General features: G+C 37.7%; 1 protein-coding gene across 1 annotated transcript in view; it reads right to left on the reverse strand.

The window, feature by feature from the left end:
* LOC113120727 (disco-interacting protein 2 homolog C-like) overlaps nt 1–19,882 on the reverse strand; it is a 37,888-nt gene that overhangs the window by 16,239 nt on the left and 1,767 nt on the right. The window contains exons 2-28 of the mRNA XM_026290741.1: nt 13,952–14,023; nt 13,764–13,868; nt 12,471–12,596; nt 12,200–12,379; nt 11,678–11,812; nt 10,723–10,860; nt 10,401–10,520; nt 9,726–9,923; nt 8,819–8,910; nt 8,102–8,212; nt 7,797–7,920; nt 7,560–7,669; nt 7,032–7,134; nt 6,858–6,922; nt 6,638–6,731; nt 6,316–6,435; nt 6,072–6,186; nt 5,154–5,293; nt 4,835–4,976; nt 3,912–3,980; nt 3,520–3,660; nt 2,266–2,380; nt 1,853–2,054; nt 1,664–1,764; nt 876–956; nt 623–746; nt 9–130 (exon numbers count right to left, since the gene is read on the reverse strand). Coding sequence (XP_026146526.1) covers nt 9–130; nt 623–746; nt 876–956; nt 1,664–1,764; nt 1,853–2,054; nt 2,266–2,380; nt 3,520–3,660; nt 3,912–3,980; nt 4,835–4,976; nt 5,154–5,293; nt 6,072–6,186; nt 6,316–6,435; nt 6,638–6,731; nt 6,858–6,922; nt 7,032–7,134; nt 7,560–7,669; nt 7,797–7,920; nt 8,102–8,212; nt 8,819–8,910; nt 9,726–9,923; nt 10,401–10,520; nt 10,723–10,860; nt 11,678–11,812; nt 12,200–12,379; nt 12,471–12,596; nt 13,764–13,868; nt 13,952–14,023 — 3,245 coding nt within the window. The remainder of the gene's footprint in view (nt 1–8; nt 131–622; nt 747–875; nt 957–1,663; nt 1,765–1,852; nt 2,055–2,265; nt 2,381–3,519; nt 3,661–3,911; nt 3,981–4,834; nt 4,977–5,153; nt 5,294–6,071; nt 6,187–6,315; nt 6,436–6,637; nt 6,732–6,857; nt 6,923–7,031; nt 7,135–7,559; nt 7,670–7,796; nt 7,921–8,101; nt 8,213–8,818; nt 8,911–9,725; nt 9,924–10,400; nt 10,521–10,722; nt 10,861–11,677; nt 11,813–12,199; nt 12,380–12,470; nt 12,597–13,763; nt 13,869–13,951; nt 14,024–19,882) is intronic.

Raw genomic sequence — 19,882 nt, forward strand, 5'->3', positions numbered from 1 at the left:
GTCCTCACCTCTAGGATCATTTTAACTGTAGGTAGTGTAGTAGAGATGTTCTGTGGGTGAGGCGGTCGCACAGTTATAGGAATACAGCCTGCATACAGACAGCCGTAAAAGGCGGCGATCAGATCTAAACCTGCAACGCACACAAACACGAACATGAAATCTGTTTGAAATAGAATTATGTTTGTTACAAAAAGGTGTAATTCACCACACATTTACTTATTCATGATGCGTTTAATTTTAATGGAATAAGTTTAACTAAAAGTTTCATTAAGCAAATGTAATGTGATTTAATTGGAGAGGGCAGCTCGTGAATGTGACTTACAGAACAGGACTGAAAGCTGCAGCTGATCTGATTTAATGAAGTGCTGCAATTAGCACTACTAAAAAAACAACTACAGATGGGATTTCAACCCTGAACAAGAGCTCGGCATATTGCTGGTATGAAGTTTATTAACTAGTGTTCTGACAACAAAAATTATAATAATTTATTTATAGCTTAATTTGGCTGAAATAAAAGCAGAGATGTATTACTGCAGACTTTATTATTGCAATGCAGTTCAAAAATTTATTTGCACATCATGCAATAAACAGTTAATACAGATAGCCAGGGTCCGTGTGTTACCTGGTGGATAAACTAATGCTACATGGTCTCCATCTCGTAGCTGTCCTCTTTCATACAGCAAAGTTGCAATTTTCTCTGCTCTCTTGTGAAGCTGTAGACAGGTCAGAGAGCTTCCTATTGCCCCCTGAAATACACAAATACCATTATAATCACAACAACACACATGAATTCATAAAAATTTGAATTTATTTTAAATCATTTTCTTGACATTCACTGCTGAAGGGAACTCAGGAAAGAAATATATGCATGTTACCCGTGAGTTAATAAGTGTGTACAATATGTGGTCAGGTGTTGTCTGAGCTCTCCACTGCAGCACCTCCGACAGAAACAGGAACTAGAATTCACACGAGAGGAAGAATAATCAGTCAGAGTGAAAAAGACACATGCCTTACACTCACTCATATGTCCTCCTATAAAGTTTTCCTTTATAGGAGGACACATGAAATTGTTACACAGACATACTTTGTGATCCAATTCCAATTTTTGCCCATATCTTTCCATCTCCAAAAAACAAGAGACCCTAGAGTTCCAGGTTTGCTGTTCTTTTTTGTAGGGCTGCACAATTATTAAATACTATTAAATAAATTATTAAGCAAAATCAGAAACAATACTACTGCAAAAATATGATTTAATTATTAAAAGAACAAAGAATTAAGGTCAAATAATTTTATGTCTTAATTCCCTCAGTTTCAAATGTTAAACCATCAAGACAACAGTAGATGCCCCTCATACTGTAGCTTCTCATTTCTATAAATACTTGTCATTACAAATTTGGTTAATGGTTGGCGCACATTGCATTCCCAAATGCATGTTATAAGCAGTCCAATTTCACAACACATGCAGAGATGGAGTTTGCATGGAGCATCATTTAATGCACTAAGACACTGAAAACACTGAATCATGAGCTGCTCGCATATAAATGAACACAGTGGCGCACTTCACTCTGAAACACACATATTTATTTCAATTAAATCACATCACAATTTTGGTCTTTTTCTGATTAATCGTACAGCACTAAGAGATCTTAATATCTGGATTTACCTGCTCATTGTCCTCCATGTGACTCAGGTCTCGTCCGCTGGCCTGAGCCATTCGCTTTCCTGCAACGAGATTCCCTACCATCACAGAGGCAGGACCCACCTCTGCAACAAATACACACAATATTTACACATTACTATCTATGTACCACACATACTCTACAACAGGGCTTGTACACAAAGGCTTGTGTACCGGGTTGTTTCTGTCTGGGCTTGGGCAGGTTGGTGATGCAGGAGTGAGGACACATGAGGATGCTGCAGGGGTGTAGTGCCCCCTCCAGGAACAACTGTTTGGTCTCAGACAGGTGGATTCCACCCAGAGGAGTTTTGGGGAGGGTGTTGGCAGGAACCAATGCCAAGCAGTACACTCCCACCTGATGAATCCCATCTATAGCCTAAACACACACACACACACAGATAACTCTTTAACATTAATTCATTATTAATAACTTTGTTTTTATACGTTTTTATGGCTTACTTAACTATACATTAAATATGAATAAATATGATCTGTTTGGCAATGACTTTGTTGTTTAGTGCAGCACTTTTGCTTTCAGCAAGGACAGAAAATGCTAATTCTGAGCCTGGTTATGTGTATGTGTGTACCTGCAACACTCGGCTCATCCACTGGTAACTCTCTTCTTCGGTTGAATCTGGTCTCTGTTCTGCTACCAGCACAATCCTCTCATCGTACAACACATTCACTGAGAACACCACCGTCCTACACACAGTGAGCACAGGGATTACTCCAGTGCTGATCCTAGACTTCAGGGGGCCTACAGATAACTGTGTCAGCGGGGCGGGCGGAGGTTGTGGAGTGGGGTATGGGTGGTTATGAATTAATGATTGAACACCTTTGTCCTTGTTTCACTCCGTCTCAAATCGTGATCGCAGAAAGCGCTTGAGAAAACAATGTCTCTTCCGCAACTCGGTATGCTTTCAACTATTTTTTTTTTTAAGTCAAGTCACCTTTATTTATATAGTGCTTTTAACAATACAGATTGTGTCGAAGCAAGCATTAATTGTACAGCATTAATTAGGAAAATAGTGTGTCACTAATGCAAAATGACAGTAGTAAACACTCATTTTTCAGTTAAAGGCAGTCCAGTGATGTTATCATCCAGTTCAGTTCAGTTTACCGTATTTTTCGGACTATAAGTCGCACCTGAGTATAAGTCGCATCAGTCCAAAAATACATCATGATGAGGAAAAAAACATCGCATTGGACTATAAGTCGCATTTATTTAGAACCAAGAACCAAGAGAAAACATTACCGTCTACAGCCGCAAGAGGGCGCTCTATGTTTTCAGTGTAGACTACAGGAGCACTGAGCAGCATAGAGCGTCCTCTCACGGCTGAAGAAGGTAACGTTTTCTCTTGGTTCATTTGTATTAGTTCATTTCTCTTGGTTCATTGCCAAATTAATTTTGATAAATAAGTCGCACCTGACTATAAGTCGCAGGGACCAGCTAAACTGTGAAAAAAAGTGCGACTTATAGTCCAGAAAATATGGTAAATAGTATCTGTGCAATCAAGTCAACGATATCGCTGGAAATTAAGTGTTTTAGTCTCAAGCAAGACTGTACGACATTCACATTACATGATTTGACTGCTTTTTATGTAGAAAGAGCGACAGCACTCAACATTAAAATAAATTACCATTCACATTTTCATAACCGCTGGACAAATTCAAAAACGAAAGTAAAATTTAATAATATTTGAGAGCAAGGGGGCCCTACACAGCTTGGGTATTTTGCATATAGAGAGGATCGGTCTCCTGATTACTCAGTTTTAAAACAGTGTAGTACTGGGTGTAGTACTGGTTGGATATTATTTTGGTCTTCTGTTTTTTAAACACACCTTCCTCTATAGATGAATTTCATGGGCTCGACAGCAAGAGCGGTAGCAATGATGTCATCAGTGTTGTGTTTCCGACCCCCGACCTGCATCAGTCCTTCAAGTGTACCAGAGATGAAGATCATCCCACCCGGACCCACAAAAGAGCGACAGCACTCAACATTAAATCGGAAGCGCTAGATATGACATCAGTTTAAAACAGTGAGTCTGGTGAGTACTGGTGGTATTTTTGGCTCTGTTTTTTAAACACTTCCTCTATAGATGAACTTCATTGGGCTCGACAGCAAGAGCGGGTGCAATGATGTCCATCGTGTTGTGTTTCCGACCCCCGACCTGCATCAAGTCCTTCAAGTTGTACCAGAGATGAAGATCATCCCAACCCGGACCCACAAAATCCCAGCAGACCTGACCTCACGACAACACCGCAATCGCTGGACAAAATTCCACCGTCACAATCCACTGGAACGACACCTGCACCACAGCAGACATAAACTCATTTAACTAACTGACAGGACACACACACACACTAAATAGAAGATTACACACACTTCTACTTAAAATTTACCAAAATTTGATCAAAAGAGCTTGAACCAGCTAATTACTACAAATGACCAGTTACCAAGAAACCAGAAAAAACGTACATACAATTTGAATACAATGGATAAAAGTGTCTAACAAATGCATAAATATAGAAACCATGTAAAACCAGACTTCAATGAGCTAAAGTGGTTTTTTTTTTGTTTTTTACTTTAGTACAGTAAAATAAAGATATTTTACAATGCTGTTCAAAAGTTTGTGTAGTAGTCTGTAAGATTTTTTTTGTTTTTAAAAAGTTTATTTATAAAAACAAAAATTATTTATAAAAATAAATAAATACCTTTTTGCATTTACATTTAGAATATGTATAATACAGTAAAAACAGTGATGTTGGGAAATATTACTGCACTTTAAAAAAAAAAACAGTTTCCTATATTAATAGATTTTAAAAAAATTAATATATTTTTTAAATATATTTAATAACACTGAACATATTTTAAAATTGTTCCGCAAGAAACATTTCTTCTTATCAGAAATGATGAAAACTGTTGTGCTGCTTAACATTTATATAGTAACAGTGATAAATTTATTTCAGTATTCCTTGAATAGAAACTTCAAAAGAAAAGCATTTATTTGAAACATAATTCTTTATTAACATTGTTTACTGTCACTTTTGATCATGTCCTTGTTAAATAAAGGTATGAATGAAAAAAAAAAAAAACTTTGGAATGGCAGTGAATCTTAATGAAACTTGATGTATATACAGTCTATAATGTATTTTCACACCTCGAATGTGTTCTTGCTCATTCCTGAAAGCCCATAATATGACGTTCCCGTGGCAACAGACGACACGCAGATCTCTCCAATCTCATCGGTTTTACACAGCTGAGGAACACCCTCCAATTTAACAACACACACCATTGCTGAGAAAGATGGAGAAAAGTCAGTTTTACAAGAAACAAAGTCGTTTGATGAGGTCTGTGGTCACATGAGGAAAACAGTGCTGAATTGCTTCTAGGCTGGTGTATGAGGTAGATGTTGGCCCTAAATCAAAATGCTTTGGGGTTATTCATGTGTTCATGTTTTTGTAATCTATGTACCTTCTGGCATGGCCGTGTCCACATCCTGTAGGGTGAGGACGGACAGCTTCTCTCCCGTGTCTACTCTGATGACCCCATGACTCAGATTCGTCATACTTAGGACCCCTCGGCCTGCTGGCTTAGAGCTGGCCTCCTGAGGCCTGACAGAAAACACATGCATACAAATAAATGATATCCATATGTGTTGCCAGAATATTATGTTACCATAGACACAACATTTTCCAGATTTGTGTGGTTTTGCATCCTGGAGGTTCGCTTTATGCAACTTCTGAAAGCTCTGCATTTACAAATCTTTAAAATCTCATTTATCCTGTCAAATTTATGAATATATACTTTTATGAATGCTTTTAAAAAAAGATTATCAACCAGATTTGGCAAAGTTTGTCTTGCAAGAGATATTCAATAATTTGGTTTGAGATATCTACAATCAAACTTTCTATAATTCCATTTTGCACTTTGGGTAGTGTCTGATTTCAGATTTACTAGCCTACAAATGGCACATATAAACTGAAGAGTGGTTGGTAACTTTACACTTCGGTCAGGCGTCCTTTTTTGTTTATTTGGGCAATTCTCGGCAATGTGAACCAGACTTTATAGCGATATTGCAAAGTCTAGTGCAATATCCGTCTGATAACACTACACTTCAGACCACACACAAGCACAATTAATTGCATTTTAATGATTAAGAACCAAGAAGTTTTCACTTTTAAAATCTGAGTCAGATGTATTTCTATAATAGTTTTGTGTGTCTGTGTATGAATGTGAATAGGCCTGGTTATGTTGTTTGTAATGTGTGGCCACAAAAGACAGAACCTCCCATTTTAATGAGTTTAAACTGAAAACAGATTCCCGAGCACGGGAATGAAGTGTGCACATGTGTGTGCCTCCTGGGCAAAGAGAGTGTGAGTGTATTTATACCTTCTCACAGCTACAGTCAGGGCCTCGGGGGAGCCAGCACACGGGCAAATGACCTCTGACCTCAAGCCCATGCTCTGAAACACTTTTAAGAATGCATCACAGGAGGATATCGACCCTGGGAATGAAAGACAGAGAATTGACATACTTTACATAGAGGCTTGATTCACAAAGTAATAGCTCACAGGCTTTGATTCATCAGTAAAACAGACTCAAAAGGGGTTTTATTCATCATTCACACACTCACAGGGGTTTGATCCATCAGCAATCAGCAGCATTCTCAGAGAGCTCATGGTGGTGTCACTCTGGTCTTTGCAGGCCATCAGAGCCCAGTGCAGATCCCTACTCTTCACACAAGCCACCTTAGCTGTACACACATAGAGAAAGACTGATTATTAAACAGAATGTGTAACGTGTGTAAGAATGTGTGCTCTTGTTTTATACAGCAGACTTCGCTTCAGATTAGAGCGTCAGGTGATCCTTGAACATGTACGAGACAGGTACCCCATCTAAAAAGCCAGATCAAAAGCCTGCACATCTATCACATACACTGATGTAACGGTGTGTACCTTTGTACTGGCAGACTCTCTGGATCCAGGACAGAGGGTTTACTTTCATAAGTGCATATGGAACACTGACCACATGTAACATATTCAACACACTCTAAAGAGAGAGAAAAAGAAGACTTTTTCAAAAAAGATAGGACAAAATTATCTTGTGTAGGCTACAAAAATAATAATGATGACATGATAAATGACAACGTACAATAAACTGAATCAATTATCTTACTGTTTGAACACTGTGCCAAAGGCCAATGCCTTTCTTAAAATCCAACACGTTCACCATAATCTCAGCTGTAACAAACAATCACAAACCACTTAAAAATGAAGTCTTACGGTTTTGGAACAACATGATATTTAAGTATGATATAAGATATATAAGTATGATATTTTGATATCTTACCCTCACTGTATCCGCAGGTATGCGTAAGTGTTTGGCAGTGTGTGAGCATTGCCATTCTTGTCACAGTTATTCCCAACACACTCCCATCCTTACAGGTCTTATACTGTCAATCAACCACAAAACATGGCAACTCTCATTATAAATGCAATGAGATCCCTGTATTGTCAAAAAACTACAATACAAGCCCCATATATATATTAAATTAAAATTAAAATTACATTTATGCATTTAGCAGATGCTTTTATCCAAAGTCGTGCATTCATGCTATCAATTTTTACCTATCATAATATAATATAATATAATATAATATAATATAATATAATATAATATAATATAATATAATATAATATAATATAATATAATATAATATAATATAATATAATATAATTTGCTTTCATAATAGAAGTATTAAGTCATTTAAAAAAAAAAACATCTTACTGACCCGAGACTTCCGAGCAGTAGCATATTATTTAAAAAATAGAAGTATATTATTTAAAACATTTAACACATAATCACATGGTCTGTTACCTCTATGTATGCTGTGTCATTGTTGGCATCTTTAATGAGAGGAAACCATTCTCGTGGGGGTTTAGATAAATGTTTGGAGTCAGTCAGCACCCAGAGCAACTTTGGCCAGCCTGAACACACACACACACATAATACAAACATGTAAAGTAGATAAAAACAGATATGTTTAACAAATAACAATGTTCCTATGAAGACTCGTGTGCAGGTTTTTCTAACAAACATTGTGACATCTCTGACCTTTAAACTGCATGACATCACCACTAGCACTCTTGGGAAGACCTTTATGACATGCATCACTTGTTAATGCCACAGCAACTCCACAGCTACCCAAAAGGAAACCAATTTGTTGACTCCCAGCATCCTTTAAGGGGAGAAAACAGCAGGGCACACCTCAGGCATATCTTATCCTTATAAAAATTGTTTGTAAAACTGTAAAATGTTTTTCGGTGAACTATCCATTTAATGACTAATTATTAGATCTTTGAATATATGCAGTACTGCCTAAGCTACTATTGCTGGACTTGTTTTGCAGTAGAAATTACCTTCTTTGTAAGTGGTACTTCAATTGGGACAGGAACGACTTCAGCCAAAAGACAGCCATAAAACGCCACCATGAACGCTGCTGGGTCATTATTGGGGTAAACCAATGCTACCTACAGTAACACATACACAGTCTTCATTCTTCATCAGTTTTTGAGTATATGTCTGTGTAATGTGTCTATATCTGATTTCTGTCTTTATAATGGAGCTATGCACAACCGTTCAAAAGTTTGGAGTCAGTAAGATTTTTTTTTTTATGATTTTCAAAGTCTTTTATGCTCACCAAGGCAGTATTGACAATCCAAAATACAGTAAAGTACAGTACAGTAATACTGTCAAATATTATTCAAATTCAGAAGAACTGTTTCCTATGTGAATATAATTTAAAGTAGAATTTTCATGTCACATGATCCGTAGTTCTCAAGAAACATTTCTTATCATTATCAATGTTAAAATCAGTTGAGCTGCTTATTATTTTTGTGGAAACAATTTTTTTAGGATTATTTGATAAATAGCCAATTCAAAAGAATCACATTTATTTTAAATAGAATTATTTTGTAACTCTACTGTCACTTTCGATCAATTGAATGCATCTCTGCTCAATAAAAGTATTATTTTGTTTAAAAGAAAAATTGTACTGATTCCAAACTTTTGAATGGTAGTGTGCATTTTAGAAAAATACATAAGAAAACAAGTAAATACAATTGATCCACTCTTACCCTGTCTCCAGGGTGAATGATTGGCTCTTGTTTGGATCCCAGTTTATGGAGAAGGTTAAAGGCCAACTTCAAACTCTTGGACCAGAGTTTACCTACACATAAATAAAGATTATTATATTAACATGCACCCACCAAAAAGACAATCAAATCCAATTGATGGCTATGAATTAGTGATGCAAAAATACAGTTAGCCCACAGTTCAATACATGTTTTTGCGATTTGTGATTTATAATGTAATTTATAAAAAAAGGGTTAGTGGACATTATTGCGCGCTGTTGACGCATGTTATATCCATTTCATTATACCAGAAGCCGGAGGACACCCTTGCACAGAAGCTCCAAATATGCATTACAGCAGTAATAGAGCTCATGGCACTTCAGGAAATCCCTATAATGAACAACTACTACTGTAACTGAATAAAAACAAGATAGAAACCTTTTAAATAATGAAACATGACGGTAATAAATACTCGACTGCAACAATATATAGTTTACCTGTTCTTCGAGCCATCTCTGGTATTTTCAGAATAATTAAGTATATTTATAATCCATAGCTAATCGACATTAACTTTATTATAGTAAAGAATATATTGTCTTCCTCAGTCTGTGATAAGAAGCCACATTATATCAGAAAAAAAGTTCTGAATTCAAATTCAAGTGAAGCTATGGGCTAAAACATTTTTATTAAAATGTTCTCCTTTGTTGGACAACAGATATAAAAATGCTTAGAAGTCATTGCAATGTGTTACTTTTTCAAATGCACTTTATAAGCGACTGATCTGAACACAAAACAGAAAAACCTGCAATTCACAAACTTGTATTGAACCGTGGCTGTATTACTGAATGTTTTAATGTTATATTGAGAATTTATAAATTCATCCCAACTAAGAATTTACATGCATGTGTACCATAAGTAAGTGTGTATGGTTGTTTGGTATTGCTGTGCGTAGTAGTCAAACAGGGGGCTTTAGGTGCAATGGCTCCCCAGCGTAGAAGGGCTGCTTCCAGGGAGGCGGGGCAGTTCTTGAGTCCGTCGAGCTCTTCTCCTTGTATAGGTGTTGACTCCGCCCCTTCTGGGCGTGGCAGAGAAGGATCAGGCTGCTGTACTGCACGTGGCAAACATCAAGAGAAGGTAAGCAAAGCATTTGCATGCTGATGAGACCTATGTTTTTATATCTTCAGGATTCATTTTGATGTATTTTAAGGAATAGTTTAACAAAAGCTTCTTCCATATAATTCAGTCATTATTTACTCATTCTCATGACTTCGATATCAAAAAAGACAACAAAAGGGTGAGTAAATGATGACAGGATTTAGTTTTTTGGTTGAACTATCCCTTAAAGCACTTCACTTCGATCTCTGCAAAAATAGTTGGCTCAAATTAACTTGCTCTATGCAGGGTGTGGAGCATATAATCTGAGAGTAATGGATTTCAAGACCTTCGACCTTACAGTAACTGTTAAAGTGTTTCTGTGAACTACTGCAGGATACTCAAACATCTGTATTTCTATTCATTGACTTTCAGTTATTTTTATCTTCGACATCGAATAAGGAGGCTCAAAGAGAGGTGAAAATATTTTTACCTTCCAGAAGTTCTTCAAAATCCTCCACAAAGAATTCTCTCAGGGGTCTTCGCTTGGGACGCTTCAGTGTGTTAACTAGCTGCTGGATCTTTGCTGACACACGGCTACTGACAGGCACACCTACATACACATATATGCAGTTATACTACTAATATGAATTCTCAAAGTGGAAAAAATTAGAAAAGGTTTTTTTTTTTTAATTTAATTAACTGAATTCCATGCACACTGAATAAAGTTTCCAAATAAAACAAATAGATGGCAAACTTGATCATTTCAGAATAAATACACATTTAAAAACAGACCTGTGCACACACACACTCACCATCTCCTGTCTCCATCAACTCAGCATTGCCATATTTGGACGGGGGCCTGGTTATCATGGCGACCTGTGGGCGTTGAACAGAGATGGGGGCGGGGTCTGCCATGTAGCTGGTGATGTCAGGAGGGGCCGTCAGACTGTCTGCAGTACACAAACAAACAGGTTAACTAATCAGGGCTACGTTTCCCAGAAAGCTACATAAGCCTAAGTTGTTCGTAAAAAACGATCGTACGACCGATCTTAATATTATGGTCTGTTTCCTGAAAGCTTCGTAACTGAAGTAGCACTTGAAAATCATGGTAGATCTACGAGTGCTCTGGAGCAATCGTAAAGCCCTAAGCGCATCGTAAGAAGACAGATTTATGTGGTCACCTGCAGGACAATCATTACACCTTTAACTTTATTCAAGTGCTTATAAATGCAGCCATCTCGGGCCTGTAAAATAAAGTCTCTACAAATATACTTATAACTATTATATTATATTATATTATATTATATTATAGCTTTATGGAACGCAGCATTAGGTTAACATTTCAAAAAATGAGTGTGTAGTCTACTACAATTACGAACCATGATGACATTTCAGCACTTGACCAACGGATAGCAACTTATACAGTATCACTTAAAGCACGGCTACGTGCAACTGTGTTAAGTGCATTTTTGGGAAATGCACGTGAAACAATAACGAACGTTCATAAAATTACTAGTAGAAAACGCTCTTAAGCAGTAAGATTAATCGTTATTGGGAAACCCGGCCCAGTATAATTAACTATTGTCTGAAAAATTCTGGCTTCATTTGCTTAAACCTTAAGTAATTTCAAACCTGCATGACTTTTTTTTCTGTGGATTACAAATGAAGATATTCTGAAGAACGCTGGGCACCAAATAACAATGGAGCTATGAACTCCCTTTTTTATGTCAGACAAGTCTATAGTCCAAAGAATCATGAAATACTGACCCTCAGAATCCAGAGATGACCAAGGGCGATCTGATTGGTAGTCCCTGGAGTGCCTGCCAACTATTCCATTCTCAGCAGAAACGCCCATTTCTCTTAAGCCCCACCTTTTCAGAGAGAGATGAGACATCGGACCAGCTCGGGGAGAAATTGAAAGGGAAAAATTAGACAGCTATCCTAAAGCAGTCATATTACCATTAAATATCCAAGCTAATAACTTTTTACCACATAAGAAGCTAATTGGCTGGTTTGAGTTAAGCATAAGGAGCTCATTTGCTGGAATAATTTGAACATTAGAAGCTAATATTGGTTAGGCAAATAGAACTTACTGGCTAAATTTAGTTGAGCATGAGAAGCCAATTGGCTGAAGTGAGATGATCTTGATAAGGGAAGGAAGTTTAAAGAGACCCCTATCAGGTGCCAAATGTGTCTTATTTCATAAGGAGTGACCTAAAGACTCATTTATAATATGACTGATTAATATCTATGTTTATTTGGCTGCAATGTGAACATTTGTGTTCTTACTGCCGTATGAGTGCATGTTGGTCTCTGCGAGTCGGGCTGCGTTGGCAGAGCTGTTGCTGTGGGATGATGATGACGAAGATGTGGAAGGTGAGCCATGGAGAGCTCTGCTGATCCAGGAGTCCACGCTGACACCCCCTGCCCTCCCCAGAGACCCCTCAGCGTCAGAGCCGGAGGACGAGTCTACAGAGACACAAAGAAAACAGTCACATACACACACACACACACTCACAAACACACTTACTCACTGCCTTTTGCACACACACACACACACCTGGAGGTGTATACGTGTCCATGGAGGTTTGACCGATGAGCGACTGCCGCTTGGATGGCAAGAGCACAGCCATCTTTCTTTCACTGTGTCGCTCCAGCGCAGCCTGAACAGCTTCGGAGTGAACATCTGAGAGAAAGAAACAGAGTTTTTACAGCTTTTCTGAGATTTATTTAGGAAGATTATTTATTCAGTGGTTTATCCATAGAGGAAATACTGACACTGGCAAAGATTACATCTAAGCCCAATAACATGTTCTGAAGATACAGAACAACCTTCTGAAAAGTTCTTATTATAATAGATGGAAAAAAGTCTTGCATGACATTCTTTTATATTGATACTTTTGAATTTTAATTAGTAAATAAATAGATTCAAAATAAATATAATTTAGTTAATGAAAATGTTGCAATTAAAACTCCATATGCAGATGTAAACTGGATAAATACAGTTTTGAGATTAATGTTTTAAAAGATGTTTGGCAAAAAAGGGCAAGAACAGACAATGTTGACATCTTGTTTATTAAACTGTTGTATAAAATCTATATCGTATTTCAAGTTCTGATGATATTCTTGCTCATGTGTTACTGCTTAAAGGGGGGCTACAATGGTGTTTCATGTATTCTGAGTTGTTCCCAGTGTTAAAGAGATGGATTCTCATGCTTAACATGGGCAAAGTTTTAAAAAATAATTTGGAAGAATGACAGGGTTGGTATAAGTTTTGGCTTTTTTTCTTCGTTCTTGGATCTAATGATGTAGACGATGATGGAACTCCTTATATGAGCATTTCTCCCGGAAAAGCGAGCCTGCGCACACGTTGACCAGAGGAGAGCGAGCGCTTCATCGGGAAATCATCGGCAACGCTGCATAGGATTTGTTCAAGAATGTCTCCAAATAAGTGTGTTTTTGAATTTGATGGAAGGTTTACAGTGTTCAGCTTCCCAAAGAACCCAGCGTTACATGAACAGTGGATGCAGTTCGTTTTTCCGGGGCAGAAATGGAGTGTATCAAGTCCGTTAATGTGTTCCGGTCATTTAAGTGACAAATGTTTTATAAACAAAGCCCAAGTTGACGCTGGATTTGCACATCGTTGGCTATTAAAACATGGAGCCGTCCCTGTGATAAAAGACACCATTCATGTAAGTACAACTGCATCAGATTTCTGTATTTTGTTGGAAATCAGCAAATAAGTGTATATATGTTTGCTGGAATTATGGCATAAACAGCAAAAAGCCTGTATTATGTCTCCTGGAAGTCAGATTGTGTGTGTGTCTGTGTAAATCCATGTCATTTATCTCACCTGAGCGGTAACGTTCATCCCTCGTGCCAGTGGACCGTCGGCGTTGGTAACGGGAGGATGAGGAAGAGGATGAAGATGGTGTGACAGGGATGCGGCGCTCTGCCCCTACAGCAATCATAGAGGAACAAACGCAATCTTAACACAATACAAACTGTATGCTGCTTGGTAAAGGATGGTATGTGTGTTACCTGGTGTGTGAGGTAGGTAAGCTTGTAAAAGTTTGGATCTTTTTTTCTCGTAGCCCTTCTGGGTGATATCACCTGAAAACATTTTTTTAAAGTTAGGTTAATCAAACGAAATCATCATTTCCACTTTTAATGCCTGCATCCCCAAAAAATATCACAAATAATATCCATGGCAACATAGATGTGGCCGCCGCCTCAGAGACCCGCAGGAAATGAAGACATGGAGGCCCGTTTCTCACAAGATTACCCCTCCATTATGGACAAGAGGGAGGAAAAAAAAAGAACTTTAAATACATTTCTGCATTCAAGATGAAAGGAAGATTTGATTGTACGCACATGCACAGACCTGGAGGGGAAAAACAGAAAATGGGTCACTAGGTCAATCTGCACTGAGCTTTACATAATATAAGTGCATTCAAAGACAGGACAACATATGCTTATACTGAAACCTGAGCAAATGTAAACATTCATAATCAAATCAAATCCAAGATAAGAGCTTACGAATACATACACACACCAAACATTCATGTTTGAGCTCAGTGGCCACTTTATTACATCTGGCTGCCTGTCAAAAACTGCCAAATGTAACTGTGAACTCCATTTGAAAAGCATGCAAATATCATTGCGATGGTTTAGTTGCTCTCAGACTATTGGAACATTAGAATCGGCATTTTATGTCATGTGATCTGAACAAATGAGTGTGGGAGGATAACTGATGCAAAGTTTCTCAGAAACAGTTGACCCTGTGGCACTTAGGCTAAATACTTGGGTTCACAAAGAATGCTGTGTAAATTCAGTCAGATCTGTGAGAGGAAACACCTTGTTAAACAGAGCTCAAAGAAGCCAGCAGTACAGTTCTCTTTAAAACACTCTGCAAAACAGGGGTTTTTCAAATGCACTATAGGTCAAAGTTCAGAGCAATAAAGGTGAATGCTGAAGAACTTTTAAATGACACAATCACTAAAATTAGCCAAAAAAAATATGTCTAAACATTTTAACATGTTTAAATAGAAAACTGTCATTTAAATTGTAATATTTTTTCTAGAATTGTTTTGTGAAACTTTTGATTTCAGACTCTGATATTTTGGTAAATCTGAGCTCAGTGTGTGACACTGACATCTCTTATAAAACTCTTCATTCACACATCTGCATCACTACTTCTCTCCCATCAACACCGCTAGAAGAGGCAGAGCACAAACATCACACTTGACATGGATTTTCATTTTGCCCAAAGGAACGCTTCCAGCATCTTGCTTTATCCAGGTTATATTCAACATCTAGGTTGTTTGGGGAGCTAGAGTGGGTTCTACCCTGCAGAAGGACCTCAGACAAGCTTATAAAATCTGGTATATACCCACGCTCAGCTTGCTGGCCTGCAGCAATGATAAAGACAAGAGGGCATGATAACATCAGTACAATAATCATTTATGATTCTCTGAAACACACGCCACATTGTTCAGACCTTCACTGATAGTGTGAGAATCATCTGATCTGAAACTGATTACTGATAGTTGATTATTTATACCATACAGATTGCTTCCTTTTACACTTGTATCACTCTAGTAATGATAACAGAAGAGCTACAGATGATAAAAGCACACATGGACATTTTGGTCTGGGTTGTAACACAATTATTAACTTGAGTGTGACTGGAAAAGATTTAGTCACTCTAAAAAGGATGAGCCTCAAGTAGACTTTCTGCAATCAAATCAGTGATAAAAACTATTACATTATTATTTCTCAATAAAAATCTGAATTAGCCCCAAGTTAACACCATTAATTCAAGTAAAATCATGATATTTCTGAAGGATGACCACTCTGAACTTCAGTATCTTGCTGATATTCTGCAGGTTTCCTGTTTAGAGATGTAAGACTAGCAGGTGAGAGCGTAAACTAACCGATCTAATGCCAACAGCCCAACACCATCATAAACAGCATAATAAACTAACCAATCTAATGCCAACACCATCATAAACAGCATAATTAACTAACCAATCTAATGCCAACACCATCATAAACAGCATAATAAAATGTTATGTAGGTCACATCTGATTCAAACACACACTCTGCTCTAAGATAGCCTGGAGCTCTAGATGAATGCAAAAGCATGGAAATAAGGAGAGAACTGAAATCTTTAGAGACAGAGTATAACATTCCCTCTATAAAACAACAATATGTATGATTACATCAGCTCTTATAAAACTACCATTAATAATTCTAATAATAAAAGAGAAATGACTGGTGTCTTTGAGGCAGTAAGATGTATGTGTATATATGCAAGTGTGTGTGTGTGTGTGAGGGAGAGAGAGAGAGAGAGAGAGAGAAAGAGAGAGAGAGAGAATGAATAAAAATAGCATCATGACGGGCTTTTGGACAGCTGCAGTTGTGGAAAGAGTAACTTCACATGACAACCCACCAATAAAAATTCACACACATTAAGTATTAAGGGGGGGGGGGGTATGATGCTGCTAAAAGATTAATTAAATGTTTTTATGCAATTTAAGGTTAGAAGAAAAAAAACATTATTTTCCACATACTGTACATTATTGTTTCTCCTCTATGTTCTGCCTTTCTGAAACGTGTCGATTTTTACAAAGCTCATTGTTCTGAAAAGTAAGGTGTGCTCTGATTGGCCAGCTATCCAGTGGCTCAAGTGTGTGACCGAAATGTTACGCCACTTAACATACTGTGATGCCGTGTTATAAAACCAATGTAACCACTATTTCCTAGTTGTGTCCTCTTTTGGAAGGCACAGCATCTCCACGACATGGCAGATGACGGCAGCAATACTACAGCGAGAATCAAAGATACACCTTCTTTCTTTGCGTGAACGTTTGGCCGGTGTTATGCAAATCTTCCCACACAGTGACGTAGACATAAGGGGGAGTGTTTAAAACGAGGCATTTTAGGAGGGAGTGGTCGAGTCTTAACTTTTAGAAAGAATATCTCTTTGGGTTTGAGAATTTAGTCTTTGCAACTTTAAGGATCTGATCTATTCACTAACAGCTAGTAACACCCCAAAGAGAAAGGAAAACTGGCCCCTTTAAAAGGTTATGCAGTTCTAGTTGTTCACTTAATAAACATTATGAAGCAAAATATTACAAATGCACACTCAGAGAACCCATTGACATATACAGTACTGTTGTATAGTATTGTTGCTGCCGACTTTCTGAAGGGGAAGTCGTGGCCTAATGGTTAGAGAGTCAGACTCCCAATCGAAAGGTTGTGAGTTCGAGTCCAGGGCTGGCAGGAATTGTGGGTGGGGGGAGTGCATGTGCATCTCTCCACCTTCAATACCATGACTTAGATGCCCTTGAGCAAGGCATGGAATCCCGAACTGCTCCCCGGGTGCCGCAGCATAAATGGCTGCCCACTGCTCCGGGTGTGTGTTCACAGTGTGTGTGTGTTCACTGCTCTGTGTGTGTGCATTTCGGATGGGGTTAAATGCAGAGCACAAATTCTGAAAGTCACTTTTATTGTTGGAAAGTGCCCATTGGTCTTCTGGAAAGAACAGTTAAAGAAATCCTGACATTTATACCTTTTTTCCTTTTCAGATTTGTGAATGTAAAACCCTGGTCTGGACAATATAATAGGCAACATCATAAACATAAAAAACTGCCTAAACAAGAAACATCTCTTTTGAAGATAAATGAAAAGCAGTTTTGCATCCAAACAGACCTGCTTCACACTGAACAGTCCACCTGCTAGACCAGCCATAGAAACTACAGAACAACCAACCCTGTTCACTGACACCTTGACATGCACATAGTCTCTGCACACTATATCAAACATTCAGATTCATAGCAATAACCTTTCTTACCAAAATGAGAGAGTAGAGAGTGCAATTATTGAACAAACATATTCAAAAAATAGTGCTTCTCCTCAGAAGAATGTTAAATTGTAAACACAAGCATAAGCAACAGTGCCAAATAAAGACGAACAAATACGAACAAATCTTGTTTTAGGCTTCAAAATACGACTGAACGACTATGTTTGTAATACAACTAGAGAGTTGGTTATGAAAGCAGAAACAAGGGTGATGGGTTTACTAATAGATGACTCCTGGAGATGGTGAATCAGCATCCATAGAAACCCCATTCAGTCTCTCTCTGAGCCACTAATGAGGCTATGAAAATCTGACCTGCCTGCTCAAGAAGATGATCTGACAGAAGTTTAAACTGTCATGTTTACTAGTAAAACATGGACAGCACATCTTAGCAGATGAAAAGTAAAGCTGTACTAAACCCCAAACCTCATTCTAAAATTACACATATAAATGGCACCAAGAGTCATTTCAAAAAAGGTTTTCCTTTCATCCATTGCTTGGTCAAACAGGTAGTCCTCCGTCAAACTTGTGCCACTGGTTGAGCTAAGCTGATATGTCAGGCCACTCAAACAAACAGTATGTTTTGATAGCATCACAAGTGTTTAGTGTTTACACTCTTTAGCAAGTCAACCCACTAACGGCTTACTTTAAAGTCGTTTCAACAAATTCAACCAAGAAAGAATTAACAAAAAAAAAAAAACTTCACCTTTAAAGGGATAATTCACCCCAAAATTTAATTCTGTCATCATTTTCTCACCCCCCTCATATCATTGCAAACCTGTTTGACTTTCTTCTGTGGAACACAAAAGAATGATTCAATAAGTGACTGGGAGACGGGAACTATCAAGCTCCAGAAATGACAAAACAACACCATACATTTTGTATATTTTTCAAGTCTTCTGAGCCATCCAACAGCTTTGAACTAGCCTACATGCCAATAAAGAATCTTTATTTTTAAGAATGTATGATGTATATTTTCTTTTCATTACTAATACAATGAGTCTTTCTGTAACACCTGATGTCCTGCAAATCCTATATGTAAACAGTAATAGCTCTGCCTGTGCTGACACCTGTACACACAGGTGACAATGTCATTCTAACACACACACACACACACACACCCATATTTACACACAGATCTACTGTTTGCAACCATTACAATAACTACTCACCAGGTGAATATTATTAGAACGTACAGAACTACAATTATTGTGTTGTATCTATAAAAACAAATAGATACAGCAACATATTACTTAAACAGTCTGTTTACAAAGAAGTCATATTATCGGTTTAATCAAATTGTGACATTCACTTGTCAGTTATCAAAATCAGATCACATACACACGGTTATATTCTGCATGAGTGCATTAGTGTAAGTGTATGTAACTATGTTCAAATGAAGACCCTAATCCTCCAGAATGACTCTTCTGCCCCCATAAGCCTTTATCCACAGAGCCAATCCCAATACAGCATGAGAGACTGTGAACCAATGAAACAATTGCCTGTGGCATGAAAGCCAATCAGATGACAGTATGTGTGGAAACTAGGGCAGAAGCCAAAGCAACAGAACAGTGACAACAGATGCCCCAATCCATACACACAAATAGGATATATACAACAAGCTTATGAATGCATGTCACACACGCTAATTTGTTTAAAAATATAACGTATATTTACATGGAAATATTGTAGTCTTAAGTATAGAGTAAAAAGCTTCAAAACAAGGAATTCTGTGAAATATTTCCCCCTTAAGTATCCTACCCTGTTTCACTGGACCAGGTCAGGAGTCAATGGGAACATTCTGAACTCCTGAACTGTTTGTGTTGGAACAAACAAAATGATGGATTATTTGAATATCTGATTTAAGTAAACAAAATAACAGAGCGCTGTCTCGTTCACACAGGGATGGTGGCAGATGTGGCCTAATAAGGGGAATCATCCTTCTCTGGGTCTCTCTGTTAGAAGAAATGATGCAATCTACATGAAACACAAACCACAAAACCCAGACACCTTTCTGCTGTAACTGGCCATGTGGCACACTTTCTTCATGAACCACTCATTACAGCAACTGTGTGACATGCTACTTTCATCTGAAACTATTATAAACT

This window comes from Carassius auratus, chromosome 2, assembly GCF_003368295.1.
Source record: "Carassius auratus strain Wakin chromosome 2, ASM336829v1, whole genome shotgun sequence".
NCBI classification, from domain to species: Eukaryota; Metazoa; Chordata; class Actinopteri; order Cypriniformes; family Cyprinidae; genus Carassius; species Carassius auratus.